Source organism: Aedes albopictus, chromosome 3 (genome assembly GCF_035046485.1).
Source record: "Aedes albopictus strain Foshan chromosome 3, AalbF5, whole genome shotgun sequence".
Classification (NCBI taxonomy): domain Eukaryota; kingdom Metazoa; phylum Arthropoda; class Insecta; order Diptera; family Culicidae; genus Aedes; species Aedes albopictus.
In genome coordinates this window covers 173,736,699-173,761,198 of record NC_085138.1, presented here as the reverse complement: position 1 = coordinate 173,761,198, position 24,500 = coordinate 173,736,699, and the positions used below count along the sequence as shown (strand labels likewise).

At 39.9% G+C, this 24,500-nt stretch overlaps 1 protein-coding gene across 1 annotated transcript in view; it reads right to left on the bottom strand.

The window, feature by feature from the left end:
- Positions 1 to 22,083, bottom strand: part of LOC109433434 (lachesin) — a 315,576-nt gene extending 293,493 nt beyond the window's left edge. The window contains exon 1 of the mRNA XM_029862736.2: positions 21,268 to 22,083. Coding sequence (XP_029718596.1) covers positions 21,268 to 21,352 — 85 coding nt within the window. The 5' untranslated portion in view covers positions 21,353 to 22,083. The remainder of the gene's footprint in view (positions 1 to 21,267) is intronic.
- Between the last annotated feature and the right edge of the window lie 2,417 nt (positions 22,084 to 24,500).

Here is a 24,500-nt window from a genome sequence, read left to right as displayed (position 1 = left end):
ATGTGATTTGACGAACGTTAATCAAGAAACTAGGTAAATCAATCATTGACTCGCAATTTTAAATTGGTCTTCAAATACTTGACAAAAAATAGACAATAGAAACAAAAAGTCCCGGGAAATTCGGGAAATCCGGGATACGAAAATTTGATTCCCGGGATTCGGGAATCCCGGGAAATTTCATTTCCCGGGAAATCTATCCCGGGATTGGAAGCCCTAATTCTCTGTGCACAAAAATGTGCGTTTTTGGAAGCTCTAAAACTGGTTCTTTGACGATTTCGATGAGAAAATTGAAACAAAAAAGTTAGAGCGATAAAATGATTTGTTCTAGCGTCACCCTATGAAAACTATGGAGAAATGCTCAAAATTTGGGCAAAACAGTTTTTTTTTTTGCTTTATCAATTTCATTTTTATGTTTTCATCAAAGTCGTCAAAGAACCACTTTTAGAACTTTCAAAAACGCACATTTTCGTGCGCAAAGAATGTTGCTACGTCATTCCGTTCAAAAGATATTGACTAGGATATTGACGATTTTCTAGAAAAAAATAGACAGTTTTCTACTATTTTTTTTTCTTGAGTTACAAAAATAATTCCTCTCTAAGTTTTTGAAAAAAAAACGCTCATAATTTTTTAACCAAAAGAGATAACGATTGTCTCAGTGCTCGAAACGACGCGTTTTTAAATACTCTACAAGTGTTTCTTGGGCGACTTTGATGAGAAATTGAAACTGAACAAGTTAAAGGCAGAAAACCGATTTTTCTTGAATCACCCTAAGCTATTTCAGAAAAACCCAGATTAATCCACCTAGTGGTGATAGTGCCTTTCTCGACGAATATGTATTCAAGAGCCATAAGCCGAAGTGTTCCTGAATTCTGAGAATACTCTAGAACGGAACAAATCTCATTTTCTTCTTTTGTCACAGTGCTCGTTGACTTATCAATGGGGGAGTAGAGTTGATAAATAATTGATGTATTTGATGAAATAAATAAATAAACAATTGAGCAAATCCGCTTAGTTCATCGGGTTTGGTAATAAATTTTCTGGAGGACTCTAATTTCACTTTAAAATTTGAAGTGAAATAAGGGGGATTAGGGGCATAATGGACACCCTAAGCAAATGAGTACGTTAGGCCTGTATAACAGAGAAAACCTTAACATATTATCAGTTGGCTTACAACTTTAGTTTGTTTCCTACGTTTTTCAATCATTTTCAGCAAGTAGAATGTCTTTATTATGAAGAAATAATGAATTGTAAATCGTGTTTTTTTTTTTGGCTGGCAGAGAAGGTACGGGGCGAAATGGACACCCCTGCATATTTTATGCTAATTTGCCCACGGAGATCGATACCACAGATGAAATACTCCATTATAGACGAGTTTACATAACATCAAAGTTAATTAAATAAACTTTAGGCTAAAATAATCCAATTGATTTTTTCAAAACACTCTTAAACGCCTAACAGCATGCAATGCGCGTACATCCATTCGTAATTGCCAGTGTTCATTTCGCCCCAAATCAACTACAACATTGAAATTTCTATTTTGAGTAAATTCTAATCACAAGTAAAATACTTTATCCATTGCTAAATCTACGTATACATGCAGAAAAGGTAACATTTCACTTGTTTTTATGGTGGACACACTCAAACGCTCGTAATACCTCATTTACTTCTGCGTTGAAATTATAAGAATTTCACCATATGAAAAACATGTTTCAATTTCAATGATATTTAGGTTATTTTGGAGGCATATGAATGGTACTTTTGAAAAATAGAACGATGACTTTTTCCTTTATACTTATGCATTAAAAGTTTAGCATAAAAGTCAACGGTTTCGGCAAAAATAGGGGTGTCCATTTCGCCCCGGGTGTCCATTATGCCCCGATCTCCCCTATTTATTTGTGCCCTTCCTCAAAATGATGAATTCCGAATAAAATTTTCAAAGGGGGACCCCCTTGACTTAAGAGAAAATCGAAATTTGTGTCAGACTTATTCAGAAAAGCAACAATTATATCAAAGCCATAATCGAATTTGAAACTTATTGATGGCTCATATTCTGAAGTTATGTATTATGTTAAACGTATAAGCAGAGCTGAAAAGAATCAAACCTCTCAGTTGACTGTTTGACCACCTTCACTAGCACTGGATGCCGATCATTATCAAGATAGTTCGGTAATTTTTTTTCTGCACAGTTTAGCCTTTATTTTATTATTATTGGTTATAAGATGGTTGTAAAATTTGACAAAAAAAGTGCAAGCTAGTGAAATTTCTTATAACAAAACCCATTCAAATTTCAACCATGTTACAGAGCGCGAGGGCTAAACCAGTTGCATCAAAATTGTGCGTAGTAATTTCAACCGCAAAAGGGTGTTGATGCTATAAAATTAAAATTTCCCCATACTACGTTGCGTTGCTTCATCCTACTGTATAATTACGTCTCAGGAATCTGAAATGGTGTGATTTGACAAGATTGCTTTAATTTATATTAAGATGTTGTTCTTTTACGCATATTTATCGCTTGCATTGATTTTGTTCACCTTCGTAATTTCAGCGATGCATCCAATCCTGATTCTGCAACACTGCTGGTAATCTTAGGTGTGGTCGGAGACTATTTTCATGCTTCAACATTTTTGATGATTTGATGTTTCATATGCATGGATTTGATTCGCTTTTTTAACTGGCCACTTCCGGTGGGACACCAGGAACCGGTTCCGGAACACAACCGGTTCAGATATGTTATTTGTGGATTGATTGGTAATTATCGGTGACAAATATCGGAAACAGCTTGTTAAGCGTTACGCGTTTCAACCTACTATTCTTCGGTCGTCAGACGCATTCAGTTGTATTCACCCCTTCAACTTCGTCAGTTTAATATATAAGCGGTTCAGATATGGTCTGAAACTATTTTCCTGCTTACCGTTCATCTGGTTATCGATTAAGCCGCTATTTGGTGTGGTTCACTTTTCTACTTAATTGACCACTTCCGGCGGGACACCTCGAACCGGTTTCGGAACACAACCGGTTCAGATACGATATAAAACTATTTTCCTGTTTACCGTTCATCTGGTTATCAAAAAAGCCGCTCTTTGATGCGTCGCATGCATGGGTTTGGTTAATTTTTTTGTTGGCCACTTCCGACAGGACACCCGGAACCGGTTCCGGAACACTACCGGTTCAAATATGGTCTGAAACTACTTTCCTGCTTACCATTCAACTGGTTATCGCAGGACACCCGAAACCGGTTCCGGAACACTACCGGTTCAGATATAGTCTGAGACTATTTTCCTACTTCCCGTTCATCAGATCATCGAAAATGCCGTGGTTTGATGGGTCGCATGCATGGGTTTCTTGCATTTTCATATCTGGCCCTTCCCTGGGGTACCGATCCGGAACACCTAAATGGCCATAACTCCGGAACGGCTGGACCGATCCGAACCATTTTCAATAGGAAACAATGGGACCACATTTCGCGTCGAATGAACCATCGATCGTTAAAATCGGTTGATGTTTACTATCTAAAAGTTAGGTGACCTTTTTTGTACACACACACACACACATACGCACACACATACATACACACACACACACATACACACATACAGACATCATCTCAACTCGTCGAGCTGAGTCGATTGGTATATAACACTTGACCCCTCCGGAGGCTCTATCAAATTTTCGTTTTTGGAGTGAACATATAGCCTTTCGGTACACCTTGGTGTACGAGAAAGGCAAAAAATATCTCTAGATCGATCAATTTTAAAGCTACACAAAAACTGTTTTCAGCAAACTTGCTCAAAATTGATAGGTCTCCAACTTTTCCGAACAATGTATATTGTTATTCTTGCAAATAAAAAAGTTTGGTTTCCAATTTCTGTGAAAATATGGACCACTCTAATTTTCATGTACATTAGAAACAACTTTGTAGAAGTACATATTTGTCTAAAAAATAATTTAAAGGCGCTGCATGCATCTTTCCTCGTAAATCTGGTTCGTGGACCATTGTGCAATGGTTAATCCTCCGTTATTGATCTGATCTGGTATGAATTGCACCGAGATCAAACTGAATTAAGGCTAAGACACTCCACTTATTCTCAGTGCAACTCATACATTTTGGATCGATTCCGGTGCGCCGGCCAAGTTCTTACAGTCAGTAAGGAAGGAAAAGGAATGTTAGAGGGTGTTTGTTGCTACTAGAGACCGAGAGGCTCTCGGCGAGAGGTTTGGTTTCAATTTGCTCCCTTTGCGTGTTCGTTCGTAGTGATGGTTGGCGCCGATGACTGATCGTATCGTTCATATTCACTCGAATTCAAGCACTGTAATATGAGTTATATACAATGTAGGGAAAAGAAAACGAGAAAGTAGGTAGAAAGATACAAACGAATCTGCATACGAAAAAAAGGCCAGTCACAAGACCATCAAGCCCATCATCATTACAGGTTATCAATCATCACAGGTTATCCTTGAATCCCTTAAACTGAATCGATGAATGATTTCTGTTCGAAATTTCCTGAGGAAACAACCTTTCGAAGAACGCAAAGCGATATGTTGCTTGTGAAAATAGTTATTGAGCCTGAGCTTGATTGACCGCCCGTAGATGCTACTCCAGTATTGTCAGACCAGCTACACTCACGTATCAGTAAAGGCACAGAAAAATTATTCTAGAAAAACAACAGCATGTTTTTGATTCATATTTTTAATTCATATTATAGACAAATGTTATACTTAACACCACAGCATATAGACTTATATGGATTTGATTCCATTAGCTGCTGCGCGCACTTTCTTGTTTACACCTTTCGTGAAGCTTTGCACAGTGAACTTGTTGATTTACTTCTAAGCAATATGTCACTGAGAACGAAATTATTGGGTCGTTGACACCTCTACACTGCTTTTTGAGGTCTTCCTTCACCATAGACCAGTCATAGACCAGTATGATTCAATTGGTCACAGCTGTGGACGGTTTGGTGGATAACAATCCTTCTGATCATAAGCAACGTTGTTTTGATGGTACCAAGTGATTGTATCTTAAACGTAATGGCATTTGGCCAAACAACAAACAAACCAGAACAACGTCACATGTTTTTTTTTGTTCAGAAAATGTAAGAGACGCTTTTGGCAGCATTCTTCCTAAAAAGTCTCAACGTATGTTGTTACAAAAATCTGAAATTTTAGCTCTCACGAACATATTGCTTCCATACTCAATATCCTTCAGGGAATTTGGTTTTATATTTTCGTTTCAGACGTTCAGGATCTTCTTTATGGTAAGTTTGTTGTGTTAAAATCCTGTCCTGTGAGATATTTGAACTTTCTGAAGCAGTATGTTTCATCGTCCATTACAATTCAACGGAATTTTGGGAGAACTTGTTAATAAAGAATACAAATTTTCAAAGCTTTTGTGCAAAACAGATTTTCTGCGTGCTAACTCAGATGGTGCCATCCTGAATACGAAAGGTGATTTGGAGAACAATGTATTTTATTTTCGTTCGTCTATGTATCAGTCTTGAGCATAGAAAGATTCATCCCATTCCGTGGTAATTTGACTAAGAAACAGGATAAATACTTTGTCTGGATTTTGCTGTGAACGGCCTTTAGGTCGGCTCCAGAGGCACGTTCTCCTCCATTTGGGAAATTTGGGCCATGAAGACGAGCCTATTAATTATTTAACTGACGGAGAAGGGAAAGAAAAAGGATAGGACAGGGGAAAGGTAAGGGAATAGGGTCGCCATACACGCAAAAGCGTACCACAATGGATTCACATAGCGTCCTGAGAAGGACACTGTAATAACGCATAAGCGTACCACAATGGGTTCAAACAACGCGAAGGGCACTGTGATAACGCATAAAGCCACAGCGAGTCAAGAACAACAGAACGTCCTGAAGATTCAGGTTTCTGAAGTCAGTTTCACTTAATAAACGCAGTTGAGCAAAAACTGGACAGTTACATATCAAACAATACGAAGTTCCTTAATCGGATTCACAGCTATCACAGGCAAATGAATCAGCTTGCTGAATATTCGCCATGTGATAGCTGAGTTGGCAGTGGCCAGTCAATGCTTTGCTGCAATTCTGCTTTGACAGATTTGTTAGATACTTTGCCATCCCTAGAGATGGCTCAGTACAATACAATTTTGTTTGGCGACATGACTCCAAACTATTCCAGTATTGTTTGTGCTGAGTGGCAGCCCAGGTGTCAATCTGAAGCTTTACCCAACACTTGGATACCGGAATAGTTGGCTCAGGGCCAATGAAGTCATGTGATGCTCCAGTGCGAGCTAACTCACCAGCCAATTCATTTCCTGCGGTGGAAGAATGGCCACAAGGTGAAAAGCGTTTGCTGGATTCAGCTCCTCGATTTGAGTTCGACAAGCGATAACTATCTTCGACCTGCTGAAGTGCTGATTGCACTCCACACATAAGAGCAAAGATTTCGGCCTGAAAAACGGTGCAGTGTCTATCAAGTGAGTGAGACTGATACAGCCTTAGCTCACGAGAATGAACACCAGCACCTGCTCGACCTTCGAGAAGGGAGCCATCAGTGTAACATACGAAGCCGTCTGAAATACTTCTCTCCAGATAACCAGATGTCCACTCTTCCAGGGAATGGAATTTCGTGGAAAATGTCCAATACGGAAAATTACAAGCAATTGTAAGATCACTTGGAGCAAGAATAATTTTGCCCCAATTCACCAAAAGTGAAAACAACGAGGTGTGTGTTGATGTGCGGTTCACAGGAGTTTCCTCTAGTAGACCGAGTACCCAAGTGCAAGAAACTGCTTCTTGTTTGAGATGAATGTTTAGTGGGGAAACGTCAAAGAGAACTTCGAGCGCTGCAGTGTGAGTTGAAGAGTGTGCTCCAGACATCGCCATTAAGTACCGTTAAGAACGTTCTCGCTTCGCCCTTTTGCCACCACACAAGACATCCATAGACCAATATTGGCCAAACAACAGTTGTGTAGATCCATTTGATATACTTGGGTTTAAGACCCCAAGTTGTACGAAAGGTTCGCCGGCATTGCGCGAAGGCCATACAAGCTTTCTTGATTCTGAACTCAATATGTGGTGTCCAGGAAAGCTTGGAATCAAGAATGACTCCAATGTACTTAACCTGTTCAGTCACATTAATTTCAGAATCAAAGAGATGCAAAGGTCGAACACCATTACTGTTGCGCTTTTTCGTGAAAAGAACAATAGTTGTTTTACTCGGATTTACCGAAAGGCCATATTGGCGACACCAACCCTCAACTATCTGAAGAGCGTTTTGCACCAGCTCGAAAAGGGTGCTGATGCGCATACCGACTAACAATGTTAGGCAGTCGTCGGCAAAACCATAAGTAGGAAAACCGCTATTATTGAGTTGCCTCAATAGCGTATCTGCTACGAGATTCCACAAACACTCAATTTCCTAATCGCCGCTTGACGCAATGTCGAGAAGAGATGTCGGTTTTTGAGCATTTGGTGAATCCAATTGGAAATCATTGGAGATATACCATGACCCCGTGCGTCTTCCAATATGGCACCGAAAGGCACGTTGTCAAAGGCACCCTCAATATCTAAGAAAACACCCGAGCAGGATTGCTTTTGAGCGAATGCCTTTTCGATATCGTAAACAACTTTGTGTAAAATAGTCACAGTGGACTTTCCAGATTGGTAAGCATGTTTGTTCACATGAAGAGGCACAGCAGCGGTTTGGTTGTTTTCCAATCGGCCAAACTCCTCTTCAATCTCCTGTGCACGTACTCCTAGATCTGTTACCACGCCACCTTTGGTGCCTACAACGTCGCCATTGAGGTGATCATCGTAATGCAGCCGCCACCTCTCGACCACCTCGTGCTCGCTCGTTAGATGATTCCGGTGATTGTCTCGGTACATTTTTTTTTTCTATTTGTATAAGTTATTCTAAAAATCTGTATTCGATTATCTAAGAATCCGTACCTAAAAACTAGGAGTGGGTAATGTCTGAGACATAACCGCAATGTTGACGTAGGACAAAGGCTGGAACGAGATTCCGACTTTTATATTTCCATAATACAATGTATGTTGTTATGATAATACAAATGGTGGACTGATGTGTTGAGTAAAGCTGTTGTGTGATCGCTTTCGCTGAATGCATTTATAACCCAACAAACATTTTTGCTGTATAAGAGTAAAACAAATCACTCTTAAGCTAACTTTAGCTCAAGATGCTGTTATTCAGCTGGTTCGGTTACCTGGAAAGATGTTGACTAGTTCAAGAGAAATGGTCAAATTACTGTTCTACGAGAGAATTTTCATCGAGCGGATAAAATTATTAGATAATTGAACGGCGTTAGATAGATCTTTTCAAGTAAAGTTTAACGTGAAACTCTTTTTCCACAATAATGTTGTTTTCATCCAGGAAGAACATATTAGTGGCCGACTTCACTATTGCTGAACTACCAAGCTTTCAGTCTGTCGTTTTTGATTATCCGAATCATAACTCTTGAGGATTCATTTTCGCTGATCCTGGAAAAGACCGTTTATAAAACGGAAGATTTTGGCAAGACAATTGCATGAATTCATCACGCAATGCGATTTTACCCATACTGAATGCAACCGTTTGCTGTCGTGGATGAGATTCCTGGTGCTGCCACCACGATAGCCGAGAGTCATCGCTGAGTTTGTGTGCTGCTGCCTAGCTGGGAGGTGACATCTCCCTCTCCTTGACTGATCCAAGGAAAATGACGAAAGATAACAGAGGAAACAGCTGTTGTGCCCCTAGATTAGCAGATGAAGCTCCTCCCATTCGGCGGGCTTTCCGGTTTATTCCGTTTGCATGACCCGCCCACATTGTGTCAGACGCTTCAAACGACTAATCAACCGTTCTTTAAGACAATTTCTAATCGAACGGATAAACTAATAGAAGTATTGAATAGTTACGATCATTTTAATTCGATAAATATTAGAATAAAACAATGTTCCAGGTGTAGTATCAATTGTTCGAATAAGATAATGCGTTGCTAAATTTCGTGTAGAAAGATTAGTGATCGATTTTGCTGTTGCTGAGCCACAAAGCATTCAACCATCCACTTTTCGAATGCACTACACTTTTAACGATCTATGGAATATATCCGAAAATTATCCGATTTATAACTCTTAAGGAATAATTTTCTCTGGTCCTGAAAAGGTCCGTTCAAATAACGGTTGATTTTAGAAAGACAATGGATCACTGCACGAATTTCTACTGGCCTGCTTACTCTCACACGAAATTTGACGTTTGATAGGTGTTGGCACCGGTCAAACGTCAAATTTTCAGTGAGAGAAAGCAGGCCAGCATAAATTCGTGCAGTGGACCATTGAAAATTATCCGCACTGAATGCGGGAAGCCATCGAAAACTGCCGCCGCCAGCTGCCGTGCATGAGATTCCTGGTTCTATCAGATACATAGTCGAGAGTCGTCGCTGGGTTGGTGCGCAGCTACCCAGCTGCCCAGCTGCGGAGGTAACTTCCATTGCCGGGCCCACCGCAGCCGTGATCAGTGGATGAGATTTCTGGTGCTATCACTCGTCGCAGTTGACGTGCTGCTGCGCAGCCGTGGAGGTGATATCCACCTCCACCCTCCCTGACTGATCCAATGAAAATGACGAAATAAATCAGAGGGAACAGCTTTTATGCCCCTAGATTAGCAAATGAAGCTCCTCCCATTTGGCTGGCTTTCCAATTTATTTCGTTTGCATGTCCCGCCCCGCATGCACCAGACGCTTGAAACGGTTAATCAACCGAGAAATGAGAAAATTTTCATTTAACGAATAAAGTAATCAAAATATTGGAAGATTTAGATAATTTTAATTCGAAAAATGGTTAAATTAAACAATGTTTCACGAAAAATGCTCTGGATAGGATAAAGCGTTGCTAAATTCCTGGTGGAGTAATTAGTGGCCGGCATCATTATTGTTGCGGGGCCACCAAGCATACAATTTTTCACTTTTCGGTTGCACCACACTTTTACCGAGCGATGGAATGAAATAATTATCTGATTCACAACTCTTGAGGAATAATTTTCTATGGTCCTGAAAAGAACCGTTTGAATATTGAACGATTTCAGACAGAAAATTGGCATGAATTAATCATGCCACGCAATGCGTGTTAGATTTCTCCGTGCTGAATGCTGAACGCAGTCGAAAATTGGCTCGCCGCTTGCTGCCGTGGATGAGATTAGTGATCGCCCTCACTGTTGCTGAACCACCACCTAGAATTCAATCTTGCACTATTTGGTTTCACTACACTTTCTCGGTCGATGCAGGAATTAACTCTCTAGGAAGCATTTTCGAAGAAGTTGAAATCAATTCATCATGCCACGCAATGCGTGTTGGATTTCTCCGTGCTGTTTGCTGGAAGCCGTCGAAAATTGGCCCACCGCTTGCTGCCGTGGGTGCGATTCCGGATTTTGCTGCTGTCTCTGCCACCACCGTCGATCAATCCGATGTTGAAACACTTCCTTGGTCTGCCGCGTTAGACGGTTAGAAGGTGAATGTGCAACAGCACCCTTGCCGAAAACCACCGCCACCGAGCCGACACGGCCGTCAAAGAAGAATGAGCGAAAACGCAAACGAAGAAAGTGGGCAGCTCTCGTTCGATGCGTTCACGTCGAGACGACAAAGACAAATGAGGGAAGATGCGAAGAAGCAGTAGCTTTTATATTCGACGGGAGCATCCAAAATGTGCTCGATCGTGATTGGCTGGAATAAACATGGGTTTACTTTTCCCAATTTTTCAATAGTTTGCTATTGAAAATCAGCAAATGTTAATATTGGACATAATTGGTGTAAAGATTTGCAATCTATTGGAGCCAAAATTTTGAAAATTCAACGAGAAATGGCTGAGTTATTAACGCTCAAAATCTCCACTTCAAACGTAACGCGGCCGATTTCTGAAAATTTAGAATGACTCCCGGTATAGAAAAGAGAGACGTAGTCCTACGTCAAAACTGTAAAACATTCAACCTAAAACGTTGAAGAAATGTATCAATTGAGAAAACTGCCCAGAGTTCATATTGATCAACTGAATGCACATATTGGCCATAAGCAGGCTTGATAATCCTCCTCGAAATCAAAAGAGTTTTGCAACATGCTCTAGAGTGGTGTTTTGCTTTTGCCTCGTCGCGAAGGAGCGAACGAACCCGAAACAGAGAGTCAATAAAAACTGAGCGAGGAAGAGGGGAACAATGATTATTTCGGGTTTTTGAGTGCGATTTTCGCCTCGAGAGTCTTTCTTTGTATGGAAGTGGAACTCGCGAGAGCTTTTTGAGTGTGAGTGGACGTGAGAAACGCAACAAGCAATTATGAATGTTGGACGAACTCCTCGCTGCGCGGCAAGCTCGCACTCGGTGCTGTTGAGGATTTGCGTTGTGATTTCTGAGTTTTATTTCAACTCCTCAGAAAAACGCCAAAATCGCTTCCTCCTCGCACACCTTAGAAAGGTGTGGAGTATATTAAATTAAATTGTGTTTCGAAGAAAAACAAAACAAGGAAATTCAAGTATTTCGAAAATACTCTTGAATGATAGGGTATTGGAGGATGACATAGATATATGTAATGCATTCAATAGCTATTTCATCAACATACCTCACGAGCTTCTGTATAATTTGGATCAAAAATTTAATAATGAGCCTCGAGATTTCACATTGAATAGATCAATTGCAAATTCTATTGTTATACTACCAGCATCAGCCAATGAGGTAGGCAACTACATACGTAGCCTAAAAAACTCTAATGCAGCAGGAGTAGATGGTATTCTGTCGAAAGTTATTAAACAAAATTTAGAAATAATTGTTCAAAAACTAACCTCTCTAATCAACCAATCGATCGCCGACGGCGTATTTCCTTATTGTTTGAAATCAGCGAAAATAGTGCCAATTTACAAAAGCGGCTACAAAACAGGTTTAGGAAACTGTAGGCCAATATCAATCCTCCCGATTCTATCCAAACCATTCGAAAAGATTATACAGCAAAGGCTGTAAAGTTTTTTTGATCGCCACAAAATAATCAGTAAAAATCAATATGGCTTTCAACAAAATTCGAATACCACCAGCGCCACTGTCAATCTAATAAATGAAATTCAGGTTAACTTAGACGAACGTAAATTATGTTCTGCAATCTTTATAGACGTATCAAAAGCATTTGATTGTATCTCTCACACAATACTATTGAAAAAACTCCATCAGTACGGTATTAGAAACAAAGCTTTCTCACTGATTGAATCATACTTGAATAACAGATGTCAATGTGTAAGCATCAATAATCATACTAGTCGAGAATTGACTGTTGACTTTGGCGTACCACAGGGCTCAATCCTAGGACCATTACTATTTAACGTTTATGTAAACGACATTTTTGATCTTCCTTTGAAAGGAAAGCTTCAACTCTTCGCTGATGATGCCGCTTTAGTTTATAATGCAAATAGTTTCGAATCCCTTTACCAAGATATGCAACATGATTTGAATTTACTACAACAATGGTTTTTCAATAATGGATTAACGGTTAATACATCTGAAACAAAGTATATTATATTCCGTAAGAACGATCAGTTGGATAACATACATTATGACCTGTGGCTTAGTGGAGAAAAGCTAGAAAGGGTTGTCTCTTTGGCTTATTTGGGTCTGATAGTTCAACAGAGTCTGCGATGGAGTTTACATGTTGAATGAACACATTCATAAGAAAATTAGTAAATTTCTCGGTATACTCCGCCAAAGCAGCTACATGATACTCCTTAAAGAGAAGAAGAATCTATTCTATGCCCATGTTAATTCACAAATTTGTTATCTCTGTATAATATGGCAAAACGCTCCTAATTACGTGATTAGTAAAATCTCAATAACTGTGAACAAGCTCATGAGAACTATTTTTTGGGAAGATTATTTGGATCCTAACGTTAGAACTGTTGATTTGTACAAAAACAACTACATTATGAATTTTGCTCAACTTAAGTATTTCGAATCAGCTTTGTTTGTTTATGAAGTAAAAAATAATCTAATTAAACGTAACTTAGAACTCCAATCATTGAGTGAGTTACACCGATCCAACACACGAAACATGATTAATATACAAATAAGAATGCCAAGAACTAATTACATTAAGCTTGGTTGCATAAATCCTGCCATAATTAACTACAATAACCTACCACTGAATTTGAAAACTTTTACTTCAATCCACATATTTAAAAATAGTCTGAAAAAATACGTTATTGAAAACATTATATGATATATATTGATTATTATACTTAAATACTCTCATTTGCACTGAACTACCATCGATTAAAGACCTCCTAATCAGCCTTCGGACTGTCTGAGGTCTATCAAACAATAACTAAGCATTGTAATAAATAGGTTAGGGGAAGAAAGTTAGAATTAGAAATGTTTGTAATTTTTCTTTTGTATACTTTTTTGAAGGGGTTTTTACGCCTGGGATTGAAACATATCAATATAAATGTTTCCATCCTGGCTTTTCCCCTTACCGAAAAAATGAATAAATGAATTAAATTAAAATTATTTCTAAATTCTATTGATTTTGTTTTAAGATTTATCCCTCGAGTGATTGCGCTGTTGTACTTTGTACAACACGCTTGAAAAACCTCGCTTTTTGTACTCAGCATTCGCGTGGTGCTGGCGGTGGTGGCCAACCACGTGAGTTATGGAAGGTAAAAGTTTGTACCAATATGTATTGTTTCTTGAGAGTCTGTATTCTTAACCAGTTTTAGGGGGTAAGACTTTCGGCTTTTAGAGTATTATGCGTTACAAAAGTGTGGCCACCCCACTAGAAGTATTGAGTGGGTGGCAAGTCTCAATTTTTGTTATTCAACCGAAACCACCGCAGATGAAAACCGCATAGACGGCATGGTACGTGGTACATCCCACATGGGGAATTTGCTGTAAACTAAAGTCCACGGTTGTATAATCTCCACCCTCTAGCGACAGCTCCGCTTGTAGCCATTCAATGCCTGCATCGCACGCGAAAACATTGCAAGGTGTTAAAACACACACCGTACGTACTGGGAGCATCATTACCTAGCACAGCGGTGTTTGTTATGTTTGCCCATTAGCATAAATTATTGTAACATTAATCTGAACGTGTTATAACAAATTGCTGATTCTAGTCCTTATTACAGCGGAATAATTCATGCTTTCCAGGCTCGTGCCGCGCCGCTAGTCTTCTGGGGAAGCTAAAAATTCACGCACGGACTGGCACGGCTGTTGAATGGAGCTCCAAAATAGGGAAATACCATGAATACTGTAGAGTAGTTGGGAGTGTCCGAGAGGGATGGAGAGAGAGCGGATATATCCTGGCCTGAACTACATCCAGCGCAGCGGCTTCGGTCGTCTAGCACCTCTGGGAAATTTTGATTCCAATATCCTTTCGCAATCAGCAACCTGTGGGTGGTACTCGGTGGCTTTCGAGCGAGATTCCGACTAGTAATGAACGTAGCTTTCCATATATCGATTCACGTCCACCATTAGTCACAATCCGAACTGTAGCCATGAGATAGGTGCAGCATTTTTTTTCTTGTTTTCGGCAGCATTCAGCTGAACGTTACCTACTACATGCATGCGGCATTCAACGACATGGGTGGGCTGTAATCAAGGAGCAATTGTGCAGCGTATTTCCTCATGTGCTATTAGATTTTCATCCGGATGAAACGGTTTTTGCGACGACCCTCAGTGGATTGCCCTGGGCACCAGTCAGTCAATGTTTGACTGAGCGGAGTGTGTCTGCTTTTATGCTGGTGCTCGGAATGATCCAGTGGGGTGACTTTGAGTTGCATTATCGTTACAATCAAAGGATTATGAGATTAACAGAGATCTGATTTATCAATTGGTGATTGTACAGCTTTAATTTTCTAATCATCATAATCTACTTCCAAGTTTTTTGTGCTCCTTTTGACACATCCCTATCAGTACATATATTACTGTTCTATATACGAATACGATTACTTGAACAGCTTTTTTCAACTGAGATTTGCCCAATATTAAATACTCTTAAATATATGTTAAAGGTCATAAACTTCAGGTTTTCCCTCAAAAACATGATCAAGTTATTTAGTTCCACAGAAATGACAGAATCTGTTCCCAAATCACTCCAGTGCACGTTTCGCCTTCGTGATGATACGCCTAGCTTTCGCCAACGGCTGCCACGCTACAGCAATTCAACCACACATTCGGCGAATAAAGTTCCGAGTCGTTCACGTACGATTTGAATAGAGGAATGTTAATAACAAATCTTACTCCTGTTTGGCCTGTGCGAAGAGGAATTTCGATGCGATACGCTCGTCCTACTGCGGTCCCCGCACCGGCACAGATTCACTTTGTTCATACTACGGACGGTGGGTGGTGGCCATTCAATCGGAATGCTCCGCTTCGTAGGGTGGGACTGAACCTACTCTATTGACGTAGGCTCGATGTATCGGATGGTGCTAATTAAAATCCAAGGAATGCAACAAGTATTCAATATCAGACGAATGAAACCCGGTAGATTGAATACAGGAAATTGCGCAACGTGCTCACGATGTGAGCTATGAGTAGTTCGAGTTGCTCTGTGAAATTCAAAGGAACGTAATTGCATAGTCATGCTCCTCAAATAAAAAGAGTTGAAAAGTTTTTCGGTATTGATCATCTTTAATGTTTTTTTTTTTCAAACAAAGATTACGATAAAGAAAAAGTAGTCGATTTATCAGATCTAATGTTTTCAGGATATTTGATTTTTTTTATCTCAATCAACGAGATTTGTAGCCCTAGGCTAGCTCATCTTAGGATTCATGATTTACTTCCCGTTCGAAGGAAGAACTCACATTTAGTGAGTTTGTTGGAAATAGGCCAAATCAAATCCGGATTTGAACAGAAGTCCACAGCGGGATAGTCACGCGATTTAACCATCACACCAGGTCCGCCTCTCGGGATATTTGTTTTTATTTCCATCAATAACATTTAAGCTCATCGGATTTGTTAGGAATTCGTCAAAATGAGTCCAAAATCAGGACATGTTCTACTAAATCAACACTGATGGTATCCCTAGTAGTTGTGATTCCATCATGGATTCCCCTTTCATGAATTTATCTAGGGATTACTCCAGACTTTCATTTGGGATTTGCCCTGGGATACTTTTGAAGATTCCTCCGATGCGTTGATCAGTGCTTTGATGAACGTTTGCATCAGGAATTTTTCCAGAGATCTTTTAAGATACTTCTGTAGGTACTCCTTCAGAGATTTCTTCTGGGGTTTCTCCATATATTCCTTCCAGAATTTCACTAGAGATTATTTAAAAATTAATCGAAAAATCGCTTTGTACAAATTTTGTACAAAAAAAATCTCTAGGAATGCATCCAAGTACCTAATCCTTCAATAGTTCGTCCAGAAATTGCCGCAGTAATGGATTTCTTCAGGTTTTTTTTATCCAGGAATCCCTACAGTAATTCTTCCAGGAATTTATTAAGAAAGCTCTCATGAGATCTTCTGAAGAATTCTTGATGGAATTGTTTCCAGGATTCCATATGGGGTTTCTTCGTAAATTCCCCCAGGGAATCACCAGGGAATTGTTTCTATGATTCTTACAGAAAAAACTTTAGAAATTATTTTAAAAATGCCTCCATGAATTCTTCTTGGGATACCTTCAGGAATTTATCCTGAAATTCTAACAGAAACTCCTCCAGGGACTAATCCATGACTTCCTCCAGAAACTGTTAAGAAATTCTCTTAGGAATACTTCTTAGGATTGCTTCTGAGATTTCTCCTGGGGTTCTTTTAGGAACTCCTCCTTGGATTCCTTCAGAAACTGCTACAGGAATTCCTCCGGGAGTTCCTCTACGTACACTTTTTAAAATTCCTATAGGATTTCCTTGGGAATTTCAGCAATTTCTTCAGTACTTCCTCCTACAATTTTCTTAGAAACTCTACCTGGAATTCCCTCATGAATTGCTCTTTGGGTTTTTCTCCAGGTGTTTCTCTTGAGATACCTCAAGAAATTCCTCTCGAGATTCCTCCAGGGATTGCTTCAGAAATTCCTCCCGGAATTCTTCCAGGATTTTTTCCAGAGATTGTTCCAGGGATTCCTCCCAGAATTTTTCCTGAAATTTCTCCTGTGATTCTTCACGGAAACCCTTCAAGAATTAATCCAGGGATTTTCTCTAGGGATTCCTCCAGAGATTCCTCATGGAATCTCTGCAGGGATTCCGCCAGAAATTTCTCAAGAGATTTCTCAAAGGACTTTTCTGGAGATTTATCCAGGGGTTTCCAAATGCTTGTCTTCAGGAATTTCAGAAGGTGGTCCTCCAGGCATTCGTTCAGAAATTCCTCTAAGAAATCCTCTAGGGATTTCTAAATGGCTCCCTTCAGGGATTCCTCCAGAAATTCTTTCAAGAATTTTGTTTTAGGAATTCCTCCGGGAATTCTTCCTAGGTTTCCTCCAGGAATTAATAATCCAGGAAATTTTCCTCAGGGATTTCTCCAGGAATTTATCAGGAATAGCTTCAGGTATTCCTCTAAGGATTATACCAGATATTCTTCCAGGAATTTCTCCGATGATTCCTCTAGTTATTCCTCCAGAATTATCCCCTGGAATACCTCCAGAAATTCCTTTTCGAATTCCTAGGGGAGATTTCTCTAGGAATTTTTCAGAAATTTCTTCTAGAGATTACTCCAGGAATTCATTCAGGGATTCCTCCGGGAAATTTTACAGGAATAGTTCCACGGAATTTCCCCAACAATTCGTCTAGGGATTTTACCAGGTAATTGTTCAGAAGTTCTTTCCGAGTTTCCTCCAGAAATTTCTCCAGGGAATCCTACCAGAATTTCACCACGGATTTTCTCTAAAGATTCCCTCAGGAATTCCTCAAGTGGTGTCTTCGTAAATTTCCCCAGGGATTCATCCCAGATTTCCTCCAGGGAATCCTCCAGGTATTTCTGCTGGAATTCCTCCAGGAGTTCCTTTAGGAATACCTCCACGAATTCATCCAGGGATTTCTCTATGAATGCATACAGGGATTTCTCCGGGAATTCTTCCAGAGGTCCCTTCCAGATTTTTTCTCGAGATTCATCCAGGAATTTCTCCAGGCATTTATCTAGGATATCCTCCAGTTTTTCCTCCAGAAATGTTTCCAGGGATTCTACCAAAATCAGGAATTTCTCCAGGTAAACTTTCAACAATTTCTCCAGGGTTTCCGCCAGGAATTTGTTCAGAAGTTCCTCCAGGAATTCCTCCAGAGATTCCTGTGGGAATTTCTTCAAGAATTTCTCCAGGAATTCCTCCATTCCTCCAAGCATTTCTCCACGTATCCCTCTAGGGATTCCTAGAGGAATTTGTCCAGAAATTTGTCCAAAGATTCCTCCACAAATTTGACTACAAATTCCTCCAGGAATTTGTCAAGAAATTTCTTCAGAAATTTCTCCAGGGACTCCTCCCATCATTGCTCTAAGGATTCCTGCTGAAATTCTGCCATGGATTCATACAAAGTTTACTCGAAGCATACCTGCAAGGATTCCTCTAGGGATTTCTCCAGGAATTCCTCCAAGGATTGCTCCAGAAACTTCTGTAGCGATTCCTTCAGAAATTCCTCTCGGGATGTTTTCAAAAATTTATACAGGTGTTTGGTCAAAAATATCAAAATCCGTTCATCGTCTCCAGGGATTCAACCAATTTTTTTTCCAGGATTACCCGAAGATTTGTTGAACGAGTTGAAGGATTGTAAGAGAAATGCATCCAGCTATTTGTAAACGAGTTGTTTAAGCTAATTTTAGGGGGTTACAGGAACCAGGAAATTCTCTAAGAAGCCATCTAGAAATTCTTTTACATCTTTCTCCGAGAAATCTTTATGGAGTTCATCCACAAATTTATTCAGGAATCCATCCATCCAGAATACCCGCTGCTGCTCCTGCATAGGAGCTTCTTCAGAAATACGTTCTGTGATTGTTTCAGGAATATATGCTGTGATTCTTTCACAGTCACTGTGATTTACTTTTAACATATAAGTACCGTAATCCGGGGTCAAATTGATCACATTAAAACAACTTTTGCGGATAACATTAGTGGAATTCCAAATATTGCCAAAAGAATTTCTGTAAAATCAGTTCCCAGTGGATCTCCATGAAACCACGTGACAGAATTTTGTTCAACAAATTTAAACTTTAAGTTAAATAGCTCCAAATAACATAAAATTGGAAATGCCACTTTGGGGCGAAATTGATCAGTATACAATTAAGCATCGGTTGGAAAGGAAAATTTCCTTCTCCGCTTATTTTGCTTTTCTAAAAACGAATAACGCTTTTAAAATATTACAACTAGTGAATTTAATACTTTAAACGCAAAATTAAATTTTGAAATTTACGCTTAAACGCCTAAAGGTAGGCAATTTCATATGAAATAAGTGATTTCTGTCACAATAAATGACTATTTCAACATAAAATGAACTTTTTTTTTAACTATTTCATGTTCGTATTAGCTACATAACTTTCCAACCAAGGCTCCACAAAAATGTTAAAACAGAGAATTTACGGGAAGTCCTATTAGCAATCGATTGTTTAGTAGCCATGATTTCAGCTAAATGATTAATACATTGCAAATTCCTGAAAAATTAAGGCAAAACTAACTTTTTTCTATAAAAATAAAATTCTATACTCATCTCTAGACATCTACGGACCAGATGACGTAAAAAGTTTAAGATCATTACGACGCTTAAGAGTTCCTAGTATGGAAATACAATGTAGTAGCCGAATGATCAATTTCACCCCGCTGATCAATTTGACCCCGGTTTACGGTACTTAAACGCTAGAAGCGCTTTCTCCAGGAAATCCTCCAGGGTTCACTCAGAGCATACTCTTTCGGAATTCTCCTGGAATGCACTTCTAGGAATTCCTTCTTTGATTCCTCCAAATATTTTTTTTAATACATTTCACCGTGTTTTGGTTTGCCGATTACATGCGCTTTTCACCCATTGATATTTGCGATATAATTTCGTCAGAGAAGTTTCTACCTGATCAGAGATTTTTTACATGTTTTGCATATTCTGTAAAACTGTTGAGCTTAAAAAATTGCACAACTTTCTATCTATTTAAATAGGAAGTTATTCATTAATATCAACATTTAATGATTGTTTGCATAACACATAAGCATACACTTAAACTTGCATTCAAAAATTTACGCCAAAAATAGTTAGACGAGTTCAAAGTTATCCCAAAAAAATCAATAATTTGTATGAAACTTTGTTATTTCAAAAGTTATCGTTTTTTGTTCGATGTTCAGAAAAAACATGTATTTTTACATTCCAAACAACTTTGCAGAAGGTCAAAAAAGTAAAAAAATCTCGGTAAACAGTTTTGATGAAATATATGATTTCTAGGGGTCATGCACAGACAACGCAATATATCACGTGAAGTTGAAGATAAAGTACTATGACATCTTTAACAATGTTGTTGAAAATTACATTTTGCACAACTTTCCCGAAGGTATCTGCATATTCTCAAAAAAAAATCGTATCTTACAGGTGGATTGATCATCCAACTTTTCATGTTAAAAGATGTACTTTATCATATGTAGAAACTTCTCTGAGGAAACTATATCGCAAAATCAACGATTGAAAAGTTATTCAGAAAGCGATCTCAGTGCAATTTATACCAGTTCAGACCAATCACGGAGGAGCAACCTTTGACATGTACAGCCAGTCTAAGCTAAGGTAAGCTTCTGCAATCTATAATGTTTAAGGACAAACGTCTTGAAATCCCGCTTCAACATTGCATCGAAACTTCAGACGCACAAATCTCAAGAAGCAAGCTTCAAACAACAATATATTTCATTATTCTGTCCTTGCTCACTTGTAATTAGCTTCAAATAAAAAGCTCAGGTGCACTGGTTTTGTTTACGAAGAGATTTGTGCCCTCGTGAGTAGGTGCCAAAGTCGGCCATTGTGGCGGCCATTTTGGGACTCTAACAAGTCTGTCCTTAAGACCGATGCGATATGATAAGCATGTGGATTTGAAAAATGCTTAAATATCAAATTTAAAAAAGGACGTAAAAGTTCGTTCTCAAAACCTAAAATAATTTACAACATCTATGAAAATACCCAATAATTATTGTTTAAGAGCATAAAGCATAGAAATTCTTACTTGGGCGACTTATCCATACTTCGAATAACCCATCCTCTTTTATTATTATCCTCTTACATAGATGCAATTTGCATCATGCAAGTTAAGTACGTGAAACCCTCCGGCCAAGTCTTAGTTCTTCGATCGATTTGCGTACAAAGTTCGAGTGAATCGAAACGAAAACAACCACTTACCTTGCAGGGTAGTCGATAGAGATCCGTGCAAACATTTTACTATCAGCGAGAGCACCATTGCAATTTGCATGTAAACAATCTCCATTGTTGGCCGCCTTTTCACTGATCGAAACCGGCGCGGTCCCGTTCCAGTCCGACGTCGAATGGGTAATATTGGCTAGCGCTTTCTAACTTGTCCTCTCGCCTTACTTCTGCCTGAATCTGTCGTTTTCCACTCCACAACCGCCACTCGAAGCTACTCCATGCTCCAGTTATGCACACATGTAGAGTTCTCTCTTCATCCCCCTGTGCTTGGGTTGAACTGTGAAAACAATTTATCCGATCCACTGATTGCCGCCAGACGACCACGCTGTTTGCCTCCACTTAGACGTGTAAGGATGTTCGCTTTACATGTTTTCTTCGCATCACTGCTGCCTTTTTCTCGCTTTCCCACCCCCTGTGACAGGTCCTAAAGCCTTGAAATCGCACTGATCCGATGCTACTAACGTTACGCTGGGTGGCCTCTAGTTGGTGTGCACTGGGGCGGATCCAGGCAGAGGACAAATGTAGCACTAGCTTTTCTCATGATTCGATTTTTATGCAAATTCTGCTTAAATAAACAACACTTTTCACTCACTGGATCGGTTGGCATTTCAGTCACACCTTCAGTCTGCGCGCCCCCCATAATATATGAATGAGACATTGACTCCTACACGGATTTGCAATCTAATTCCTACGGCTTTCCCCGTGGTTCGCTTCAGCTCTGGTATAAATCCTTTGCCAGTCAGTATGCTACGCGGAAAGTCACTTTACGGCATACCTGGCATGTTCGGCTGAGGAGCTGAAAGAAAAACAGACGGTAAATATATGCTTAGCATGGCAATTTCTTCATTGATCAAAAAAGTAAAGAAATGTTTGACTGGAATGAAATGTGTAGTTTTTTTTTCACGGCGCTTACATATCTCAGTTATAAATCTGGGTCTGTCAAATTGGGGCTCAGTAAATAGAACTTACAATCAAGCAGCGCTTGTTTTGGGTATAGTTTGTTTGATCTTGAGAGTGGAAGAAAATTTCAGGAATATGGTATGAACGTGGCCTTACTTGTACATCACCTGATAAAGGGAAGCTTAAAAATAGTTGCTGTTATATCTTCACCTGTATTTCCATAAAGCATAAATTTAGACTGCTTTGGAAATTATAAATATTTTGTGGTTTGGGCTTTTGAAAATGATGTATTGAGAGGAACCGTACCACATAGCAAGTCCAGCACTAGTGGTGGCTTTGTATCATATCATCGGTTTCCTGTAATAGGGACACAACTCAAAAAATGTGAATTGTCAGAACGAGCGTTTGAAAATTGCCAATTTTCAAGGATCTCCTACAAGTTCACTTATTCCTCTCATTATTCGACAAAAGTAAACAAATTTTTATTGTTGTATCATGGAAAGGGGCTGAAGTACTATCTATTTTATTAATTTTGGATTACTATTTTTCAGCGACTATTGAAAAAGTTGTTTAATTTTGAGTTGCGTTGCGTTGTAACGGAGTAATTCGTAGATTGCATACTGAAAGTTGTCATGTTAAAACTTTAATACTCCTATTCTAATTGCTTATGGAATGCTGTTTAGGAAGAAACAGCTATCCAATCAGAGGTTGAAGTATAAAAGACATGAAAACTTCCATTGCCGGCCACGCCCATCTTCTCCGTTACGAGGAAAGGAAAGGATGTGATGATATGACACCTACTTTATGAAAGGCCAGCGACTCACCGGCGCCTCCATAGGTGTCAAGGAGTTGGATATTTGGAATGGGTTGATTGGGAATTCACTATAAGCGAGTGATGCGGCAAGATTCAGATTGTGTAAGTGTATTTGAGTTTTTTTTTCCTTCTAAACCATAGGGGGATAATCTGCTCAACAGACACCCTAACAGAAGGTTAGGGTAGTGTAGGTCTGACAGGCCGTCTTCTACAACAAAAGTAAAATCCAGGACTACTCTCTCCTCGTACCCACTAAACCATTCCTATGGTCGCCAAACCCTACGTCTCTCCGGAACCACCAAGAAGGTATTGCTTCCGAGAGGGGCTAGTGCACATCGCACCCACAAGGTTAGCTGCGTAGCCTGCAGCAACGAACATCGATGACTCGCTTTGGAGAGTCCATCACGGTAGCATGCTGGCGCTTAGCCAGTTTCCCGAGTGGTCCTCGCCACTCCCTTTGTCCTCGGAAGGCGGGCAGGGTCAACCCCGCCCGCGCCCTACTGCTGAGCGGACATCAAGAACTGATGCCCACGTGCAACCCGATCTGACCTACCCGTAAGGAAGGGTATCACTACCCTTCAGGCCCTATCAGATGCACCCGTAGGTTGCAGACAGCAGGATCTCACCTACCCCGACCCTTGCCGGGGACCCCTTTCCAACCGCGGGCTCGGATCCAACCCAGTAGACCGACGCCACGACAGCACCGCTACCGGGACTTCCTCTCCGCGGCCACTTAATCGTTGTAAGGGTCGATCTCGACCGCAGGGCACCGGTATGACCTACGAAGTCGACTCCGAACCCCTGGACCACCTCTTGTACTGCATCTGGACTAGCCACTCTCCGAGTCCACGCGCCACCTCCTCTGTAGTTCCCAGACGATATGGGTGATAGCCGTTGAAACGGCGTTCCAGCCAAACTCATCCCTACACATCCTCTGGACCAAGTTGTCCGGGTTTGTGTCCTCCCCGCATGTGGCAAGCATGTATCGCAATGCGGAATACAGGGACCTAACCAATCGCTCCCAAATTTTGCACAGTTGTTTTGGACGCAAATACACCTAAACCTTGATTTACGTAGCGAACAATAATTCTACCGACAAAATAATGATCAAAATAGGGGTAGGCGGGGCATAATGAGCAGCCTAAGCATTTTGCCACCAAATCCAGTAAATTAAATGCAACCAATGTGTAATTTTAACGTTCAATCCTCATTTGAACCTTAACTGACGAAAGCTAATCGTTGAAATTCCGAATAAAGTTATAATGTTGTAGAATTTTATGTTTTTAAAACCGTATAAAATCGCGAGTTGCGTTTTGTGGGTGGGGCATAATGAGCACCCTAGGTGGGGCAGGATGATCAATATCAGTTTTGTACACAATCAAATGCTAATTGACTATTCTTGTCAATGATAAAGCATACCGGCAACAATCAATGAGAATTTGAAGAGATTACGGGGTTTAATTTGTAGGGAACTGTGGGGTTTCAATGAGTCTTC